General features: G+C 36.7%; 1 protein-coding gene across 3 annotated transcripts in view; it reads left to right on the top strand.

Annotated features, from left to right (window-relative positions):
* The window catches only part of KDM4C (lysine demethylase 4C), a 242,819-nt gene extending 237,373 nt beyond the window's left edge, over window positions 1-5,446 (top strand). For all 3 annotated transcript variants that reach the window (XM_038124136.1, XM_038124135.1, XM_038124137.1), the window contains 2 exons: window positions 2,588-2,680; window positions 4,448-5,446. In XM_038124136.1, coding sequence (XP_037980064.1) covers window positions 2,588-2,680; window positions 4,448-4,624 — 270 coding nt within the window. In that variant the 3' untranslated portion in view covers window positions 4,625-5,446. The remainder of the gene's footprint in view (window positions 1-2,587; window positions 2,681-4,447) is intronic.
* Window positions 5,447-14,321: the final 8,875 nt, after the last annotated feature.

The following is a 14,321-nucleotide window of genomic DNA, read 5'->3' as shown; positions in this document are numbered from 1 at the left end:
AAATGAGTTTTGTTTAAGGAAAATGGATAAGCATGTGGAGGCTCAGCAAGATTTAGAGTTCCTCAGCATAACAAACTTAAATTTCTGTAAATTGCCTCTAACAACCCCCATAATGGGGGGAAATGACAAAGTTTAAAGATTAGAGGGAGTCCATATTGCAATACATGGAACTATAAAGACAAGCAAATATTTCGTCTTCAGGATGAGAGAGGAGGTTGCCTGTGGCAACAGATTACAAAATGTTTATGACAGGAAGGGTGCAAGATAAACTTCAAGACATACTAGTAGTTCTTCCTCTGGTCTTTCTAAACAGTGTCTAAAATCTCCCAGGACTCACACATACACAAAGGTTTATTTTCATCTGGTGTGATCTGTGTTGCACCTTTGAGATTCTCTTACCCAGTCCTTTGTGTGATTTCTTAGATCTTATAAGGCAAATCTGTTCTAGTTGAAAAATGTTGTGAATTTTCATCATGTTCCTCAGACATTTGTACTAAAGGCAGCAGTACTTGAGCATGCCAGAGCTATGGCACAATGCAGAATTTGTGTAATACCGTTTTCATTTGTCAGCCAGTATCCTACACAATCCCTAAGCAGAGTTAAACCTTCCAAATGAAACAGGTGCTCAAGTGAAATTATTAATGTGATCTACATCTGATTTCTTGATGATTTCTGATATTGAGGTCCACAATTGAGTTAGAGTTTATTAAATTATCCATTCACTCCATCAATTGCTTTCTAGCAGCTTTTCCTTCCATTTATGATGTGCTTATAGAAAACTCTCATTAAGATAGTGCCATAGCATGCAGACACAGTACAGCAGCAGAATCCATGTGATACAACTTATTTGATAAAATTGATGATTTGAAATGTAGGATCTGCAATTTGAATTGAATTTGAGCTATTAGGGAATGTGGGTTTATATTTTGCATGAATCATGATACTATTGAAAGTCTTATAAAGCTCTTGTTGTGTTTACTATAAGGTGTAGGCAAATTATTTCCAGTGTGATATGCTGGATTATACCTAAGAACTTCCACTTACTCTTCCTTGTAAATGTGCAATATATCTCATTCTGCAAGCATGGCATTCTCTGGCATGAAGTATTTGCATCCTACCACACAGTGTGACTAAAAACAAATATACTGACCATTTAAGAAGAGATTTTCTTATCACATGGAGTGTCAGAGTTAATTTCCTACCCCATTTTTTCAGCAGGGATGCAAAAAATATTATTACCAACTGTATTATGCAAAAACATTACCAAATGTATTGTGCAGGAAGGAGCAGGAATAGGAGAAAGACTGTTCCTGCACCCTGGATTGCCATCATTTAATTAAACAAGCTTAAGGCAAATGGACCTTTACGTTCCTCTGATGTACTGCTAACAGAGTAGGCTTATGGGCTTAGTAACAAGAGCAGAAAGGAGTTGTGACTTTGTTATCCATTTGTGTGCTCTATGCATTTTAAAGGCATTACAGATTTGTGCAGCCCTATTAGTTGCAGTGGAAAAATTGTTTTTAAAGAAGTTAGTAGATCGTAGTCTTTATCCTGGCTTTTGAGATTGGATATATGGATTTTTCAGCTGTTCACCTATTAATCTGACATACGCAGCTACAGCAAGCTTTTAATTTGAAACAAGCACAGTCCATTTACAAGTTAAAATGCATGATTGTTCATTTGTATTTGTAATAATACTTTTGATAAGTCAGTATTCTCCTATGTTTGTATTTGTGCTTATTCTTCTAGTCAAGTGTGCTGTTGTCATTCACACAGTCTCATTAAATCACCTAAGGATGTAGAATGGGACTTCCAATTTTATACTAAAATTTAAATTATAGTTTCTGTGGGAGCTAAACTGGAGTCACAGATAACAGCTGCAGTTCACAACTGTTAGATGAAGTATTAAACTAGAGGAAAAAATCAGTAGCTACTGAAAAAGCTTAAATGCTTCAAAGCCTCAGCATTTTAACATTCCTCACACCTAGTTACATTTCCTTTCTCATTTTCTGCTAACAGGGTTCATATTGGATTAAATCTAAACCTAAGCATGATAAAGCTTTTCATCTTCTGAACAGAGCATTTAAAAGAAATTCCATCAGATTCAATAAAATTCTGTTAACTGGTATTTCCTTAGTTGTCACTCACACTTTCTTTTGACATAGTCTTCCTTAACCTTGAATCACAGGATGTTAAAAATAATTTTTTATTTATCAGAAGCAAGTAAAAAAATTAGAGACAAATAAAAATGACACAAGGACATTTTAATATGTCACTCCTGCAAAATAATGTTGCCTGTCTTGTTACTGTTCAACATTCCTAATCTAAAAACTTCTAGTTCATTATATATGTCTCAGTGCCGAAGTCTCTTTGCTTAGATATTATTTTCAATGAGGTATGTGTTGCAATTCCAAAGAAATAAGATTTTTTATGTTTCAGCTTAATTTTGTGCTAAAACAGATAGCAAAATGTCTGTATATAAGTCTTCTTCGCTTACATGTGTATTTGCATATGGAAACATTTCCAGGAACTTCCTGCAAGAGTTAATTATTATTTTATTTTCAAATCCCCTTTTTTTTTCAATTAGGTGGAGTTTGAAGATGGTTCTCAAATAGTAATGAAGAGAGAAGAAATATATACACTGGATGAAGAGCTTCCTAAGAGAGTAAAAGCACGTTTAGTGAGTATTTGCTGATGCTAACTTCGTAATATGTATATATGCTCAAAAGACCAATAACACTATACTAGGATTTATTTTGGATTTTCAGTTTAAACAGACTTATGTTTTGTGAAGCCTGTGCTCTTCAGAATGGCTAAATCACCCCAATTAGGAGGTGTCTCCATTTGCTAGTGAGATGGTTAGTTGTTCTTCCAGTACAGGCAAATGCTGTTTTCAGACGTAATTCTTTTCTCCTAAAAGGGGCATCGTGTTTGTTTTGATCTGTCAGATCAGGAATGACCAAATTAGTAAACATTTAAATTGACAGACATTCTATTCTTTCAGTATGCTTATAACAGGTATTGTTTTTAAAAAAACTTTGCAGCTTCTCAGAGCTTTATAATTTTAAAAGCCTTAATTTAATAAAAAGGCAATTAACTTATTGTAAGAAACAATATAACTGATCAAAACTCATTAATGTTGCTGGCAGGATTTATCAGCATTTCACTAGTCTTTGCTTTAAAACCAAATCTTTGCTGTTTTTTTTGAAGTTTCCTGCTGTTTCAAACAACATTCACCAGGTACATTTTTATGTATGTATGCCTAGTGGAAATGTGTTGAACCTCACAGAGAGCGTAACTCATAGAGGTTGAAAAGAGAAGGTACTTCCATCCATTTGTTGGAGGAGATGACTGTTTTTACCTGTCTTAAGACAGTTCTTTCTGATTTAAAATGCACTGGTCAAATATTCTAGGTTAAGAAACCTTTATGCCAGTGAATTTGGGATAAATGCACAAATCTTTCAGTGCCCTGACTAAAGTGAAGACAGATGTCTTGGAAAGTGTTAAAAGAGCCATCTAATAGGGTTTTTTATTATACTTGGAAAGCATACTATTGCCATTATTTTTTTAGAGTGCAAACTGTTGCAGTCTCTGGATAATAATAAGAATAATAATGGGGTATATGCTGTTGTTTTTAAAATTTATTTTTTAGAAATCAATGTATTTTTATTTATTTGTTTATTAACTTCATTAGGGAGTTAACCGTAGATTAAAAATACTAAATTTGGTCAGCTGAATAAAAACCACCACAGCTGCTATTGAGACTTCTGCATGATTTTTTACTAGTACCTTAAATTCTAGAAATATACAGGTTTAGTCCTCAAGCCATGCCCAGCACCTCCTTCACCTCCTCCACTGCTGAACACAGTGCAAGTTAAAGATGGCCTATGATCCTGTTTCTATCTATTGAAGTAAAAGACACCAGTTTCTTCTAACTGATGTTTTTCTTAATCTTGGGAATTCTTTCATGACTCCAGCCGTGTAAGCTGGTCCAAAATATTTTGCCACTGATTCTACCCAAATGGCTTGCTGTTGTGCCACTGCTTTGTTAGTGGGGATTCCTAACTGGTTAATAAATTTGGTGATGAGTGACCAAACTGTGACCCTGATTCTTAGCAAATTAGGCAGTGCTCAGGCTTCTTTTCCAGCGTCCATGACATAGTACCTTGCATTTAAAACTTTCCTGAATAACACAAGGTGGTGAATATTACATGATACTGCTAGGATCAAGCCTGCCCAACAATTCCATGTCACTGTTTTCTCACCTAGAGTTATCATGACTGTGTGATCCCTGGATAAAACTTACAACAGATGTTAGTTAGTTAAATGACAGATGTTAGTTATGTGTTTCCAATGAACACTAAATAGAGAATTTAATACTGAATACGACATGCATAATATGGAAAGATAAAAATTGTATGTATGTGTAATTAGTGTCTGGTTTTAGTCTACAGCTTCTGACATGAGATTTGAAGACACATTTTATGGAGCAGATATTATCTTGGGAGAGAAGAAAAGGCAGAGGGTATTGAGTTCTCGCTTTAAGAATGAATATGTGGATGATCCAGGATACCGCACCTTCTTGAAAAGCTCATTCCAGAAGAAATGCCAGAAAGGACTATAAAGGAAGCAAGAGAAGAGAAAGGGTTCTTGATTAAAAAGCATGCAGCATTATTTGCTATTGGGTTTTTTAACTGAACACTCCATTTTACAGTGAACTAATCCATACACCAGCCTTGTAATCTTGTAAAACTTGAGTTCTGATTTCATCAGTTAGTGTATTTAAGAATTTGTAATATCTTGCATTATAAAACGAGTGGAAAACCAAGAAAGATTGCTAAATGATATGCTGAAGAGAAGTTTCAGTCCTGCTCTCACTCTCATTGAAATAAACGGTAAAATTCGCTTTGAATTCTTTGATTCACAACTCTGAGAAGGAGACATTTTAGTAAACAGAGGTAATGTCAGTGGCTCACTTTTTTCTGCGCATAGGAAAGTATGTTAAGTTCAAAAATAGCAGGTTTTATAAAACATTTTTAAAACAAAACCAGATTTGTACAGTACTGAGACAAAAAAAGGCTGTACTTCGTACAGTGCTTTTACATTTTTATGTCACTACTGTTTTCACTAGGATTTGATGTGGACTCAGCTATTGACAGATATTTTTGGCTTCTAAGGGAGGTTATCTTCAGCACAGCAAGGACATTTTGTATATTTAAAGAGACAGATTTTGGCAGTTATTTTTAAACATGTTTTTCATAAGTCTATTAAAATAGCTACTTGTAAAATATAAATTTCTTCCACTGTGTGTATGACAATTAGAGTTTAAATATATATGCTTTAACAGCCTAGTTTTGAATGAATATATTATGGCTTTTATTTTGAAATAATGTTCTAGCAATGTAATAATGTTTTAAAATAAATAAATGGTTTACTACAATTGCAATATTTTCCTGTTGATATGATTTTGAACCCTATTGTTTCATAGGAAATCAAGAATATATGCTGTATTTTTCAGAACACAACAGAATATACACACAGACACTCACATAGCTTAATGTTAAAATGCAGAGTTGGTAAGTACTGTACTTTCATTTCTTGTCTTTCTGTTTCTCTTCAGTCTTTGGTATCTTGACCTTTTTAGATGTTTCACAGAAAGCACAAAGTCCGAATTTTTCTGAACATTTGGGTATGTGAACCTAGAAGGGAGCATTATCAAAATGACATCATCTTTTTCTTGTAAATTGGACAGTCAGCAGGATTTCTGACTGTCTGCCACAGGAAAAAGAGCCCTCCAAAATCCAATTTAAATTCGAGCACTGCTGTTTCTAGGGCTCTGTTTGCAAAAAAACTGAATATATGGACCCAGAGATATTTTCTGTACAAAAACCCAGTCTTTTATAAGCTGAGGCATACAGATCTTTGTTTCCCTGAAGCCTTTCCATGATTATTCTTATTTTTTCAAGTGGGCAGTAAAATCTTTTCAGTTGCTGTGTGACACCTCAAGTGACAATGTAAGTTTTCTGTGATACATTAACTGTCTTTTTGTGTACCATGAAATCACTCAGATTCCTTTTAGTCTAAGAAATTGCTTAGTTGTGACAATTGGAATGTATATCTAATTGATAGCACTTTCTCTAAAGGCACTGGGTTGTGGTGGATGCTGTCTGGCATATTTCACAGAATCAGGGCTCTTTTTGGTATTGTAAAGAAAAGATAAAAACTAATGACAGATTTGGAAAATGTAAGATTGCTGCTGCCTGCTACAGTTATGTGCAGCTAATAATCATGCTGTATGGGGTTTGTGTGACTGGGTTTTTGTAGTGGGGTCTACAGGGGTGGCTTCTGGATGCTTCCAGCAGAATCAATGCCAGCTGGCTCCAAGACAGACTCATGCTGGAGCAGGCTGGGCCTAAAGAACTGTACCCTGTGGAAGAGTGACACACATTACAGCAGTTTCTGGAGAATTGTTGCCCATGGCATGAGCTCACACTGGAGAAGTTCACAGATAGCTGTCTCCTGTGGGAGGGGCCCCCTGTTGGAACAGACTCCTCTTCCTGAGCAGTGGTAGGAACCAAATGTGATGAACTGACCATAAGCCCCGCTCAGTGTCATCCTGTACCTCTGCGGGGAAGGAGGAAGACCCCAGGAAAGAGGGAGACGTAGGAGGAAGGTGTTTTTAGGATTTGATTTTACTTCTCATTATCCTGCTCTAATTGTGTTAATAATAAATTCAGTTAATAGCCCCAGTTTGTCTTGTTTTGCCTGAGATGGTATTTGGTTTGTGATCTCTCTCTATTCTTAACTCATTAACTTGTTGTTGTATTCTCTTTTCCCTGTCCAGCTATGGAGCTGAGTGACAGAGTGACTTTGGTGGGTGCCTGGCATTCAGCCAGGGTCAGTCCACTACACCTAATTACTGATGCTTAGTTTCAAAATTCTGTGTTCTGTGGTAAGAAAGCTTTTATAATCTTCCATGGAGGTTCAAAAAAACTATGGCATTATTAAATGTTTTAATACATATTAAAATATTTTGTAATTGGATAGGTGATGCTATTTGGAACAAGAGAGGCTAGATATCAAATGCATGTTCTTTGCCTGGATCTCATATGACCTGTTGTGAAACCATGAATAAACCCCTCATTTTTGTAGAGGGTATTTTTCTCTTCCAGAGCCTTGAAATTTGCTGACTAAAGAGTTGCAAATTTTTTTATAGAACCTTCATGGAAAAAGTTGGCTGGTTTCCCCTTCTACCTTTCATGAAGAAGATCTTTACTTTGGAAGTTCTCAAAGGTACTGAAATAATTTCTGACCTTTGTAAGGTCCCAGAAAATACTTCTGAGTAAATGAAAAGTGTAATTGTCATCATTGCAGTTTTGTGCCTCCTGTTTCAGGACTCATGGTCTTTGCAAACTAGATTGGCTAAACAACTGGCCTAGAAAGACAGTTCCTGTTCCCTTACAATTCCTGAAGAGCTGCATTTTTCTGTTCCACTACAGATAGTGTTGTGGACCTTTCAGATGTATGAGAGAAAGAGTACATTGGTGGTGAATGCTCTGGGAAACCAGGAGCTTGCCACAAACTTAATCAGGTAGATGGACACCAAAACAGGATTGCTTGTTATCCATGTAACCAATTCTCAATAGCAAATTTCTCCAGTAAAGCATCTGTGTGTTATTTCTCTCCTGGTGCTAAGAGACAGATACATCTTTTCTAGTGAAAAAGCATGCCAGGATTTCTGACCGTTTCAATTACAGTGTCTGTGTGAGGAAGCATGCAGTAGGGTAGGAAGGGTGATGTCCTGTTAAAGACTGGCTAACTGAATTGGCCTGGTATTCCTAGGAGTAAAAAAAACCAAACCCAAAACCCAAATAACCCCACAAGAATTGAATATTAACAGTAAGAGACCACAGCATGCTCCAGAATAGGATGGGCCATATTCTTTCTAGTGCCTTATACATACAGGAACAAAGTAGCTGTTCTGTATAGTCGTAAGCCCTGAGGGTCATGGATTAGAACACAAAGTAATGGTTTGGTCAGGATACATCAAAATTATTTTTATTCACTCTCATCTGAAAAACCAGACTGAATTGTCCTACAGCCATCCTGCTGTTATTCTCAACACTTAAATGTATTTCCTCTAAACTTTGATTTGTAGACAGAGTTGGTAGCTGCTAAAACTTTTGTAAGAGCCTGTTTTGAGTTACTAAAACTTTGGCAATTTAGATATCCTACAGCTGAAATTTTTATGTGTGGGTTCGTGTCTGAAAAAGTCAGGAAAGCCTGGTCAAGCTGTTTGGTCTTTTGGAATGATTTTGAGGAGGAGGATTAAGGATAAAAAACCATCCTTCTTTGTCCCCAAGTTTCCCAGGCCTTTATTTGGCAACCTCTCTGGTTCCTTTATACAGTGAAAGTGAGTTCCTTTAGACAGGGACCTGCTGGTGAATGACTGGAAGAGTGATTCCCATTAGACTTTAGAGGTAGGTTTGTGAAGTGTTTCTGTAGATGTGCTGTTATTTGGCTGAGCTATCATAACCTGGTCTGTGGCTGGGGCTCTGAGGTAAAGTCTTGGAAGAACCTATACCACTTCAGGGCTCATTCCACCACAGTGCCCTTCTGCAGTGAGGGATGGAACTGGACTGTGCATGCATTGCCACCACAGCTCAGCACTGGCCGTGCAGTCTGGAAGAGCATTTTGTCCTTTTTTTTTCACCCTAATTACTTCAGTGGAACACAGAGGCAAGCTCTTGTTTGTTCTCAATGCCTTGCTAAAGTTGCTGCTTTATCGAAAAAAAAAAGGATGGGGGAAAAAAAACCCAACCAAACCAAGCAAGAAAAATAAAGAACTCTAAACTGCTTCAATACAAAAGTGTTAAAAAGTTGGAGGCAAATACAGAGAATTCATGGAGCTGGAAGGAGAAGAAATAGAGGGACCAGATTCTTAAAAAGAGATTTGTTCAGTCTCTGCAGAACCCAGGATGCCTGAGGGTCAAATTTCTTGTGGTATAAGCAAATGGCTGTGAAATGTACCAGCAAATTACTGAATTATTGCCTATAGGAACATCATTAGGAACATTCCTGAAGGCAATTACTCCATGAACTCAAGGAGCAGTTATCTCTGTTCTCCTAAGGATCTGGTACAGATGGAAAGTCAGGTATATGGTATGAGATTTTAAACATTTTTTCCCAGATTGGTTACTAGAAAAAAAAAGGTTTTGAGTGCTTTTAAATTACTATGCTCGAGTTAAGGATGCAAAATACGAAGTGTACAGCCAAAGCCAAAATTTTCCCATAAGATACATAATGCTTTAAACTTCATATGTTCCTTACAGATCCAGTCACTAGATGAACTGTAGGAAAGAATCACCATAATGACTCTTTGGAATGCACATGAGTTAAAAGCAAGGAAGAATAGAGATGAGGCACTGCATTCCCAAAGGCATTTTTTTGGCACAGTACTAACATTTGATGGCAATGTCATGCTACATTACTGAGGAGAAAAGGCTCAAAGAACGATGTAACAGAACAAAATTATCTTTGAGAAGTTTCCATATCAAAAGTAGTCCATTGCAATCCACCGTTTCCTTTCTATGTGGGCATATGTAGCATAAATAAATAATAAAGCTGCTGACCAAGCTGACCAAGCTGAACTCAGTCCAGTCCAGATGTGGCAACCAAGGGTGACTTGCGTGACCCTGCTATTTTTCTTTGAGTCCTATTAGGAGAGTAAAAGCAGGAACAGGTGAATTCATTATTTATTATCTTTTATTATTTATCTATTATCTATCTCTGTAAAGAGAAAGGAGCAGTTAACAGTTTTCCTATTGGCATATTGAAATAGCATTAAGATAGATTTCTGTGCTGAATACATCTTTTCGTTATTTCAGGTGTTCTGTCCTCTCAAAAGAAGGGATAGAGCCATTCTGTTCTCTGCTTATCTAGCTTTGTATCTCCCAATTCAAAGCTCCCCACCAAAAAGCAGTCAAAAATGAGCTAAAATTCTTCCAGCTCCAAACACACTAACAGAAAAAAGAACAATTTCCTATTTTTCTATGACAACTGTGTGGAGCCGAGATGCAAGGGACAGAGATCTCTGGAATGGGAAGGACTTACATGTCTCCAGTGTGTCTCCATACTCCTTCTGTGGACTTTTATCTATTTAATGTCTTAAGACTTGGCTTGAGACGCATGGAATGTGTTCTGCTTCACTTGTTCATGTCTATGCCAGTATGGTCCGTAGATGGGGATCAGTGCTATCTCTGATAACAAAATGGGTACTGACTACTGCATTTTGAAGACTACTGAATAAAGACATAGCTACAGGAAACTGTGGTGCTGTAGGCTAAAACCAGAAATCATTAGGTTTTCAATGGTCTCACCCTTGTCATCCACTGAAACAAAGCAACATAGAACAGCATATCGTAACATGAGCTCAAAACTTTGATGCCATCTTCCTGTTTGATTTTGGGCAGGTGTCCGGAGATCATGTCTTTGCTTAGAGAAGTTAGTGGATGTGAGACCATGTAAGCTGGTTCAGTAAGAGCATTTGAAAAATAAATGTAAGGTATGTTGTCAACACAAAGAACTACATGAATGAAATTCTTCAGTAGCTCCTTTTGGCCAAGGGAAAGTCAAGCAGAGGCTACATGAGATAGGTGCTGTAACTGGAGGTAATCTGTGCAAAAAGAACTTTGATCTGCAGGATACCCCTGAGACAGTGGTGTAAGTATCACTGTGTGCTTAGAGAACAAGCAGGACCAAGACACAACCATGCATGCAGAATTTTTTGCCCCATATTTTGAAACACTAAAGGAGGATTTAAAACAACCGTCGAGCTTTCCAAGAACTTTGTTGCCAAAGAAGGTGGATCTCTGATATGTAATAATACTGTTGTGCTACAGCACTCTAAGGTTTTGGAATAATCAAAGAAGATTGTGTCTCAGGAAAATTCACCTGCTATTTTACTGGAATTCCACTGCTGGGGATGACAAGTGCTGTAGGGGTGCATGTAACCCTCACCCTATATAAACGTGATCTGAGTGCATTACTCTCAAATTCCAGCTCTTTGCTCTGTGACACTCCCCCAGAGCTATTAAACTATAGGCACTCATAAAAAAAAATCTTACTGTAGATGTTTCCTTGTGAAGTGCCCATCAAATAAACTGCTGAGATAGTAATGAGAAAATTCATGTCAATTAGTAATTTTTTTAAAAAGACAGAGAAACCAATTGAGAAACCCCAGGAGGGTAATCACTTGCCATCTGAATTATTAATTTCATAATGTGTTTTAAGAGAAAGGAATGATAGCCACTAAAGGAGGCCCTGGAGGAACACAATACTGGTATGTCAACACAACTGATTTCTCAGTGATTTAAAGCAAATGATCTTAGTGACAAGTTTATAAGTTTCCAGTTGAAAAGGAGATGTTACTTCTGGGCCAGTGGAGGGTCCGACATGGCTATGATTGCTGGGCAAGGAGTAACCAAAAGGGTTGGTGCAGCTTGCCAACTTTTTTTGCCCTTTTGGCCACTTTTTACCAGATGCGCTGGGATACATCACAGGTATGCTCACCAGTTTCACAGCTTCTCTGGCTTGTCTTCTCTCCTTCCTTGCCAGTCTCATGCCTTAGGAATAAAGGACGAAATGATAGTACAAGTCTGGGACATGCACGTCTCTACACTTTTCTTGGTGTCGTAGTGAAAGAGCAGCTCTGACTCCATAACAAATACTGTTGCAGCAATTTCTTTGACATGTCTGACAGTGCTTTAAATGAAGAAGGTCAAAAGTTTTCATAGAGAATAATACTAGATTTTTCAAACAGAGAATGGGGGCCGAAATTACTTGTTAAAAGCTATGTAGCACTAAGGTGAGAGCTGACTGAGTGAAAGCTGCATGTTTTTGCCCAATATAAATTATAACAATACAGCAATTATAGCTTAGTTCTGCTATGAGAACAGTCTCTGGCATCCCCTTACTGTTGTCAGACCATGTAATCCATTTTCTCTAGTGAATTATGTGGTATTCCCTATGGCAAGAATACTGTTTTGCATTTTGCTCCATTTCTTTTTATCTGGATTTTGTGGTTTATGATTTGCATATAGCCCCTAGACAATATATAGCCCTTGTAGAATCTCTCCCTTCCTTTCTGGTGCTCCCTTTCCCAGCAGTTTTTAACATGCAAAGGGCAGGGTAGAATTGGTGACTGAAAATATTCTTACCATTTATACAGCTCTGTACATAGTCCTGTAGTGTCTGTGGCAGACTCCTCCTTAGTTTCTGTCATGTGCTTGATTTTCTCCTGCCTTGCTGCATAGTGAGTTAAGATTTTAAGTGTTCATTACATGCTGTACTCTGAATCTATTGGAATTTGTTAGGGTGTAGTTCTGGGGTTAAGGTTCAGACCAGAGAGGAAATGTCTCAAGAATCCTTGCTCAATCTGTACAGCGCATGAATACCCTTCTTGTTCTACTTTTAATCTTTCTGTGGTGTATACTGCAAGAATATCAATCCATAATTGCATTAGAACTAATTACTTGGTTTTTTGTAAAAAAAATAACTAATTACTAATTACTTATTTTTATGTTAAAAATAATTTTTGTAAAAATTTTGTGAACAACATGTATGATTAAAAGGTGGATATTTTCAACATTGATTTTTACAGGTTAGTATGAAAATATTTCCAGAAAAAGCAAGTTTTTGCAAGTACTTTCTATCACAATACTTCATGAACTGGATTTTACCAAATTTATTCCCACATATCTATAGAAGGACCAAATTCTAAAGCAAAATTTTCATAAGAAAAGAGTAACAGAAGAAAACCCAAGTTCTGTACCTGGACATTAGGAGCAGCAGCCTCTGAATGTAAAATATACTTCTATGTGTATATTTTCAGGTAAAACTCAGAACTTCAGAAACTCATCAGCAGTATAATCTTTTGAACTGAAAGTCTTTTAGCAGCTTCTCCAGAGAGTTAATGGAAGCTGCAATGGCATTCCATTTGATAGTGATTTTGTCATTAGCAGTCCTTTTAGATAAGGAATTATGCTTTGTGGCAAATGGTCTCTTTTGCAGAAATAGAACATTAATTTAGCTCCAGTTTCTAATTTTTTATTTGTCTTTACACGAAAAATGCAATAAATTACTCTCAGACGTGAGATCCATGATACAACTGATCTGAGGTAGCTGAATTTTTAATTAGGTATGTTCTGCAATGTAACACACATCCTTCAGTTGTAACCTGTATACTTTTACTCTAAACATGCAGGGGAACTGTCTGAGTACTTTGTTTCAGGTGGATTGTTTGTGTTTGGTGGTTTTATTTGACTGTAGGTTTTTTTGTTTGTTTTTTAATAGGAAAAGAGCTGGGTGCTGCAGAAATTAAGAATGTTTGCAAATAAAATTTATTTGCAAATTAAATATGACAGATTCCTGCAAAATAGGGTATCTCCTTTTTGAAAGCATACATACAACTAGCTAGCTTTTTTAGCTACAACTTCTAGCAAGAAGAAAGCAGAAGGAGATCTTATAGCACAGCAGAGGCTCTACTTGAGCATACATTACTGAAGAAATAAAATAATGCATAGATCATAGAAGGGAACCAAAGTATTTGGAATAAGTGTTCACTGGATTTTAACTAGAATTTATGGATTCATTAAAGACTCTCTGCAGCAAAATTAATCCTGATTATCTGCTTTTGAAGCAAAGTAAAACAAGGGCATACATATGCTTCTTAGCCCTATCTCTTCTAACCATGGTTTTGTAGTGTAGAATTGGGCATTTCAAGTGCATAAATGGAAAGTAATTTTTTCTTGAATGACTGAAAATACACATTCTAGAAAAGAAAGTATAAGGCAAGGTAATTCTTGATGGTTCTCTCCTTTTAGATTAGCTGGCAGAAGCAATCATAAATTCTTTAGTCATGTGAGTTTAGTAAAAAAAATTTGAGAAAATTACAGTAATCTCAATTAAGCCCTACAGACCCAAGGAATGTACTTAAACTACCTATTAAAAAAACCAAACAAACCTCACCTTCAAAAAGTTGTCTTGCAACGGATAGATCAATGCACATCTAATTTAGAATGAAAGCACATTCCAGTCTTCCTTTTTCCAGGCAATATGGAAACACATGATTTCGATAATATGTTGAATTTCAGTTGAAATGCTGAAAATACCTTCAGTTAAAATGGAATTAAAATATCCCACTAAAGCTCTAAAGAAAGTTAAATCTCCTCCCTTGGTGGAGGGTTTAAGGCTTAAATCGTAGTGGCTGGTACTGGAGATGAACTGGAAGCTGTCTTTCTCATAGTGGCCTGTCATCACTC

The sequence above is a fragment of the Motacilla alba genome, chromosome Z (assembly GCF_015832195.1).
Source record: "Motacilla alba alba isolate MOTALB_02 chromosome Z, Motacilla_alba_V1.0_pri, whole genome shotgun sequence".
Taxonomy (NCBI): domain Eukaryota; kingdom Metazoa; phylum Chordata; class Aves; order Passeriformes; family Motacillidae; genus Motacilla; species Motacilla alba.
Note: the sequence above shows the minus strand (reverse complement) of the source record. Positions and strands in the feature narration are given on the sequence as shown.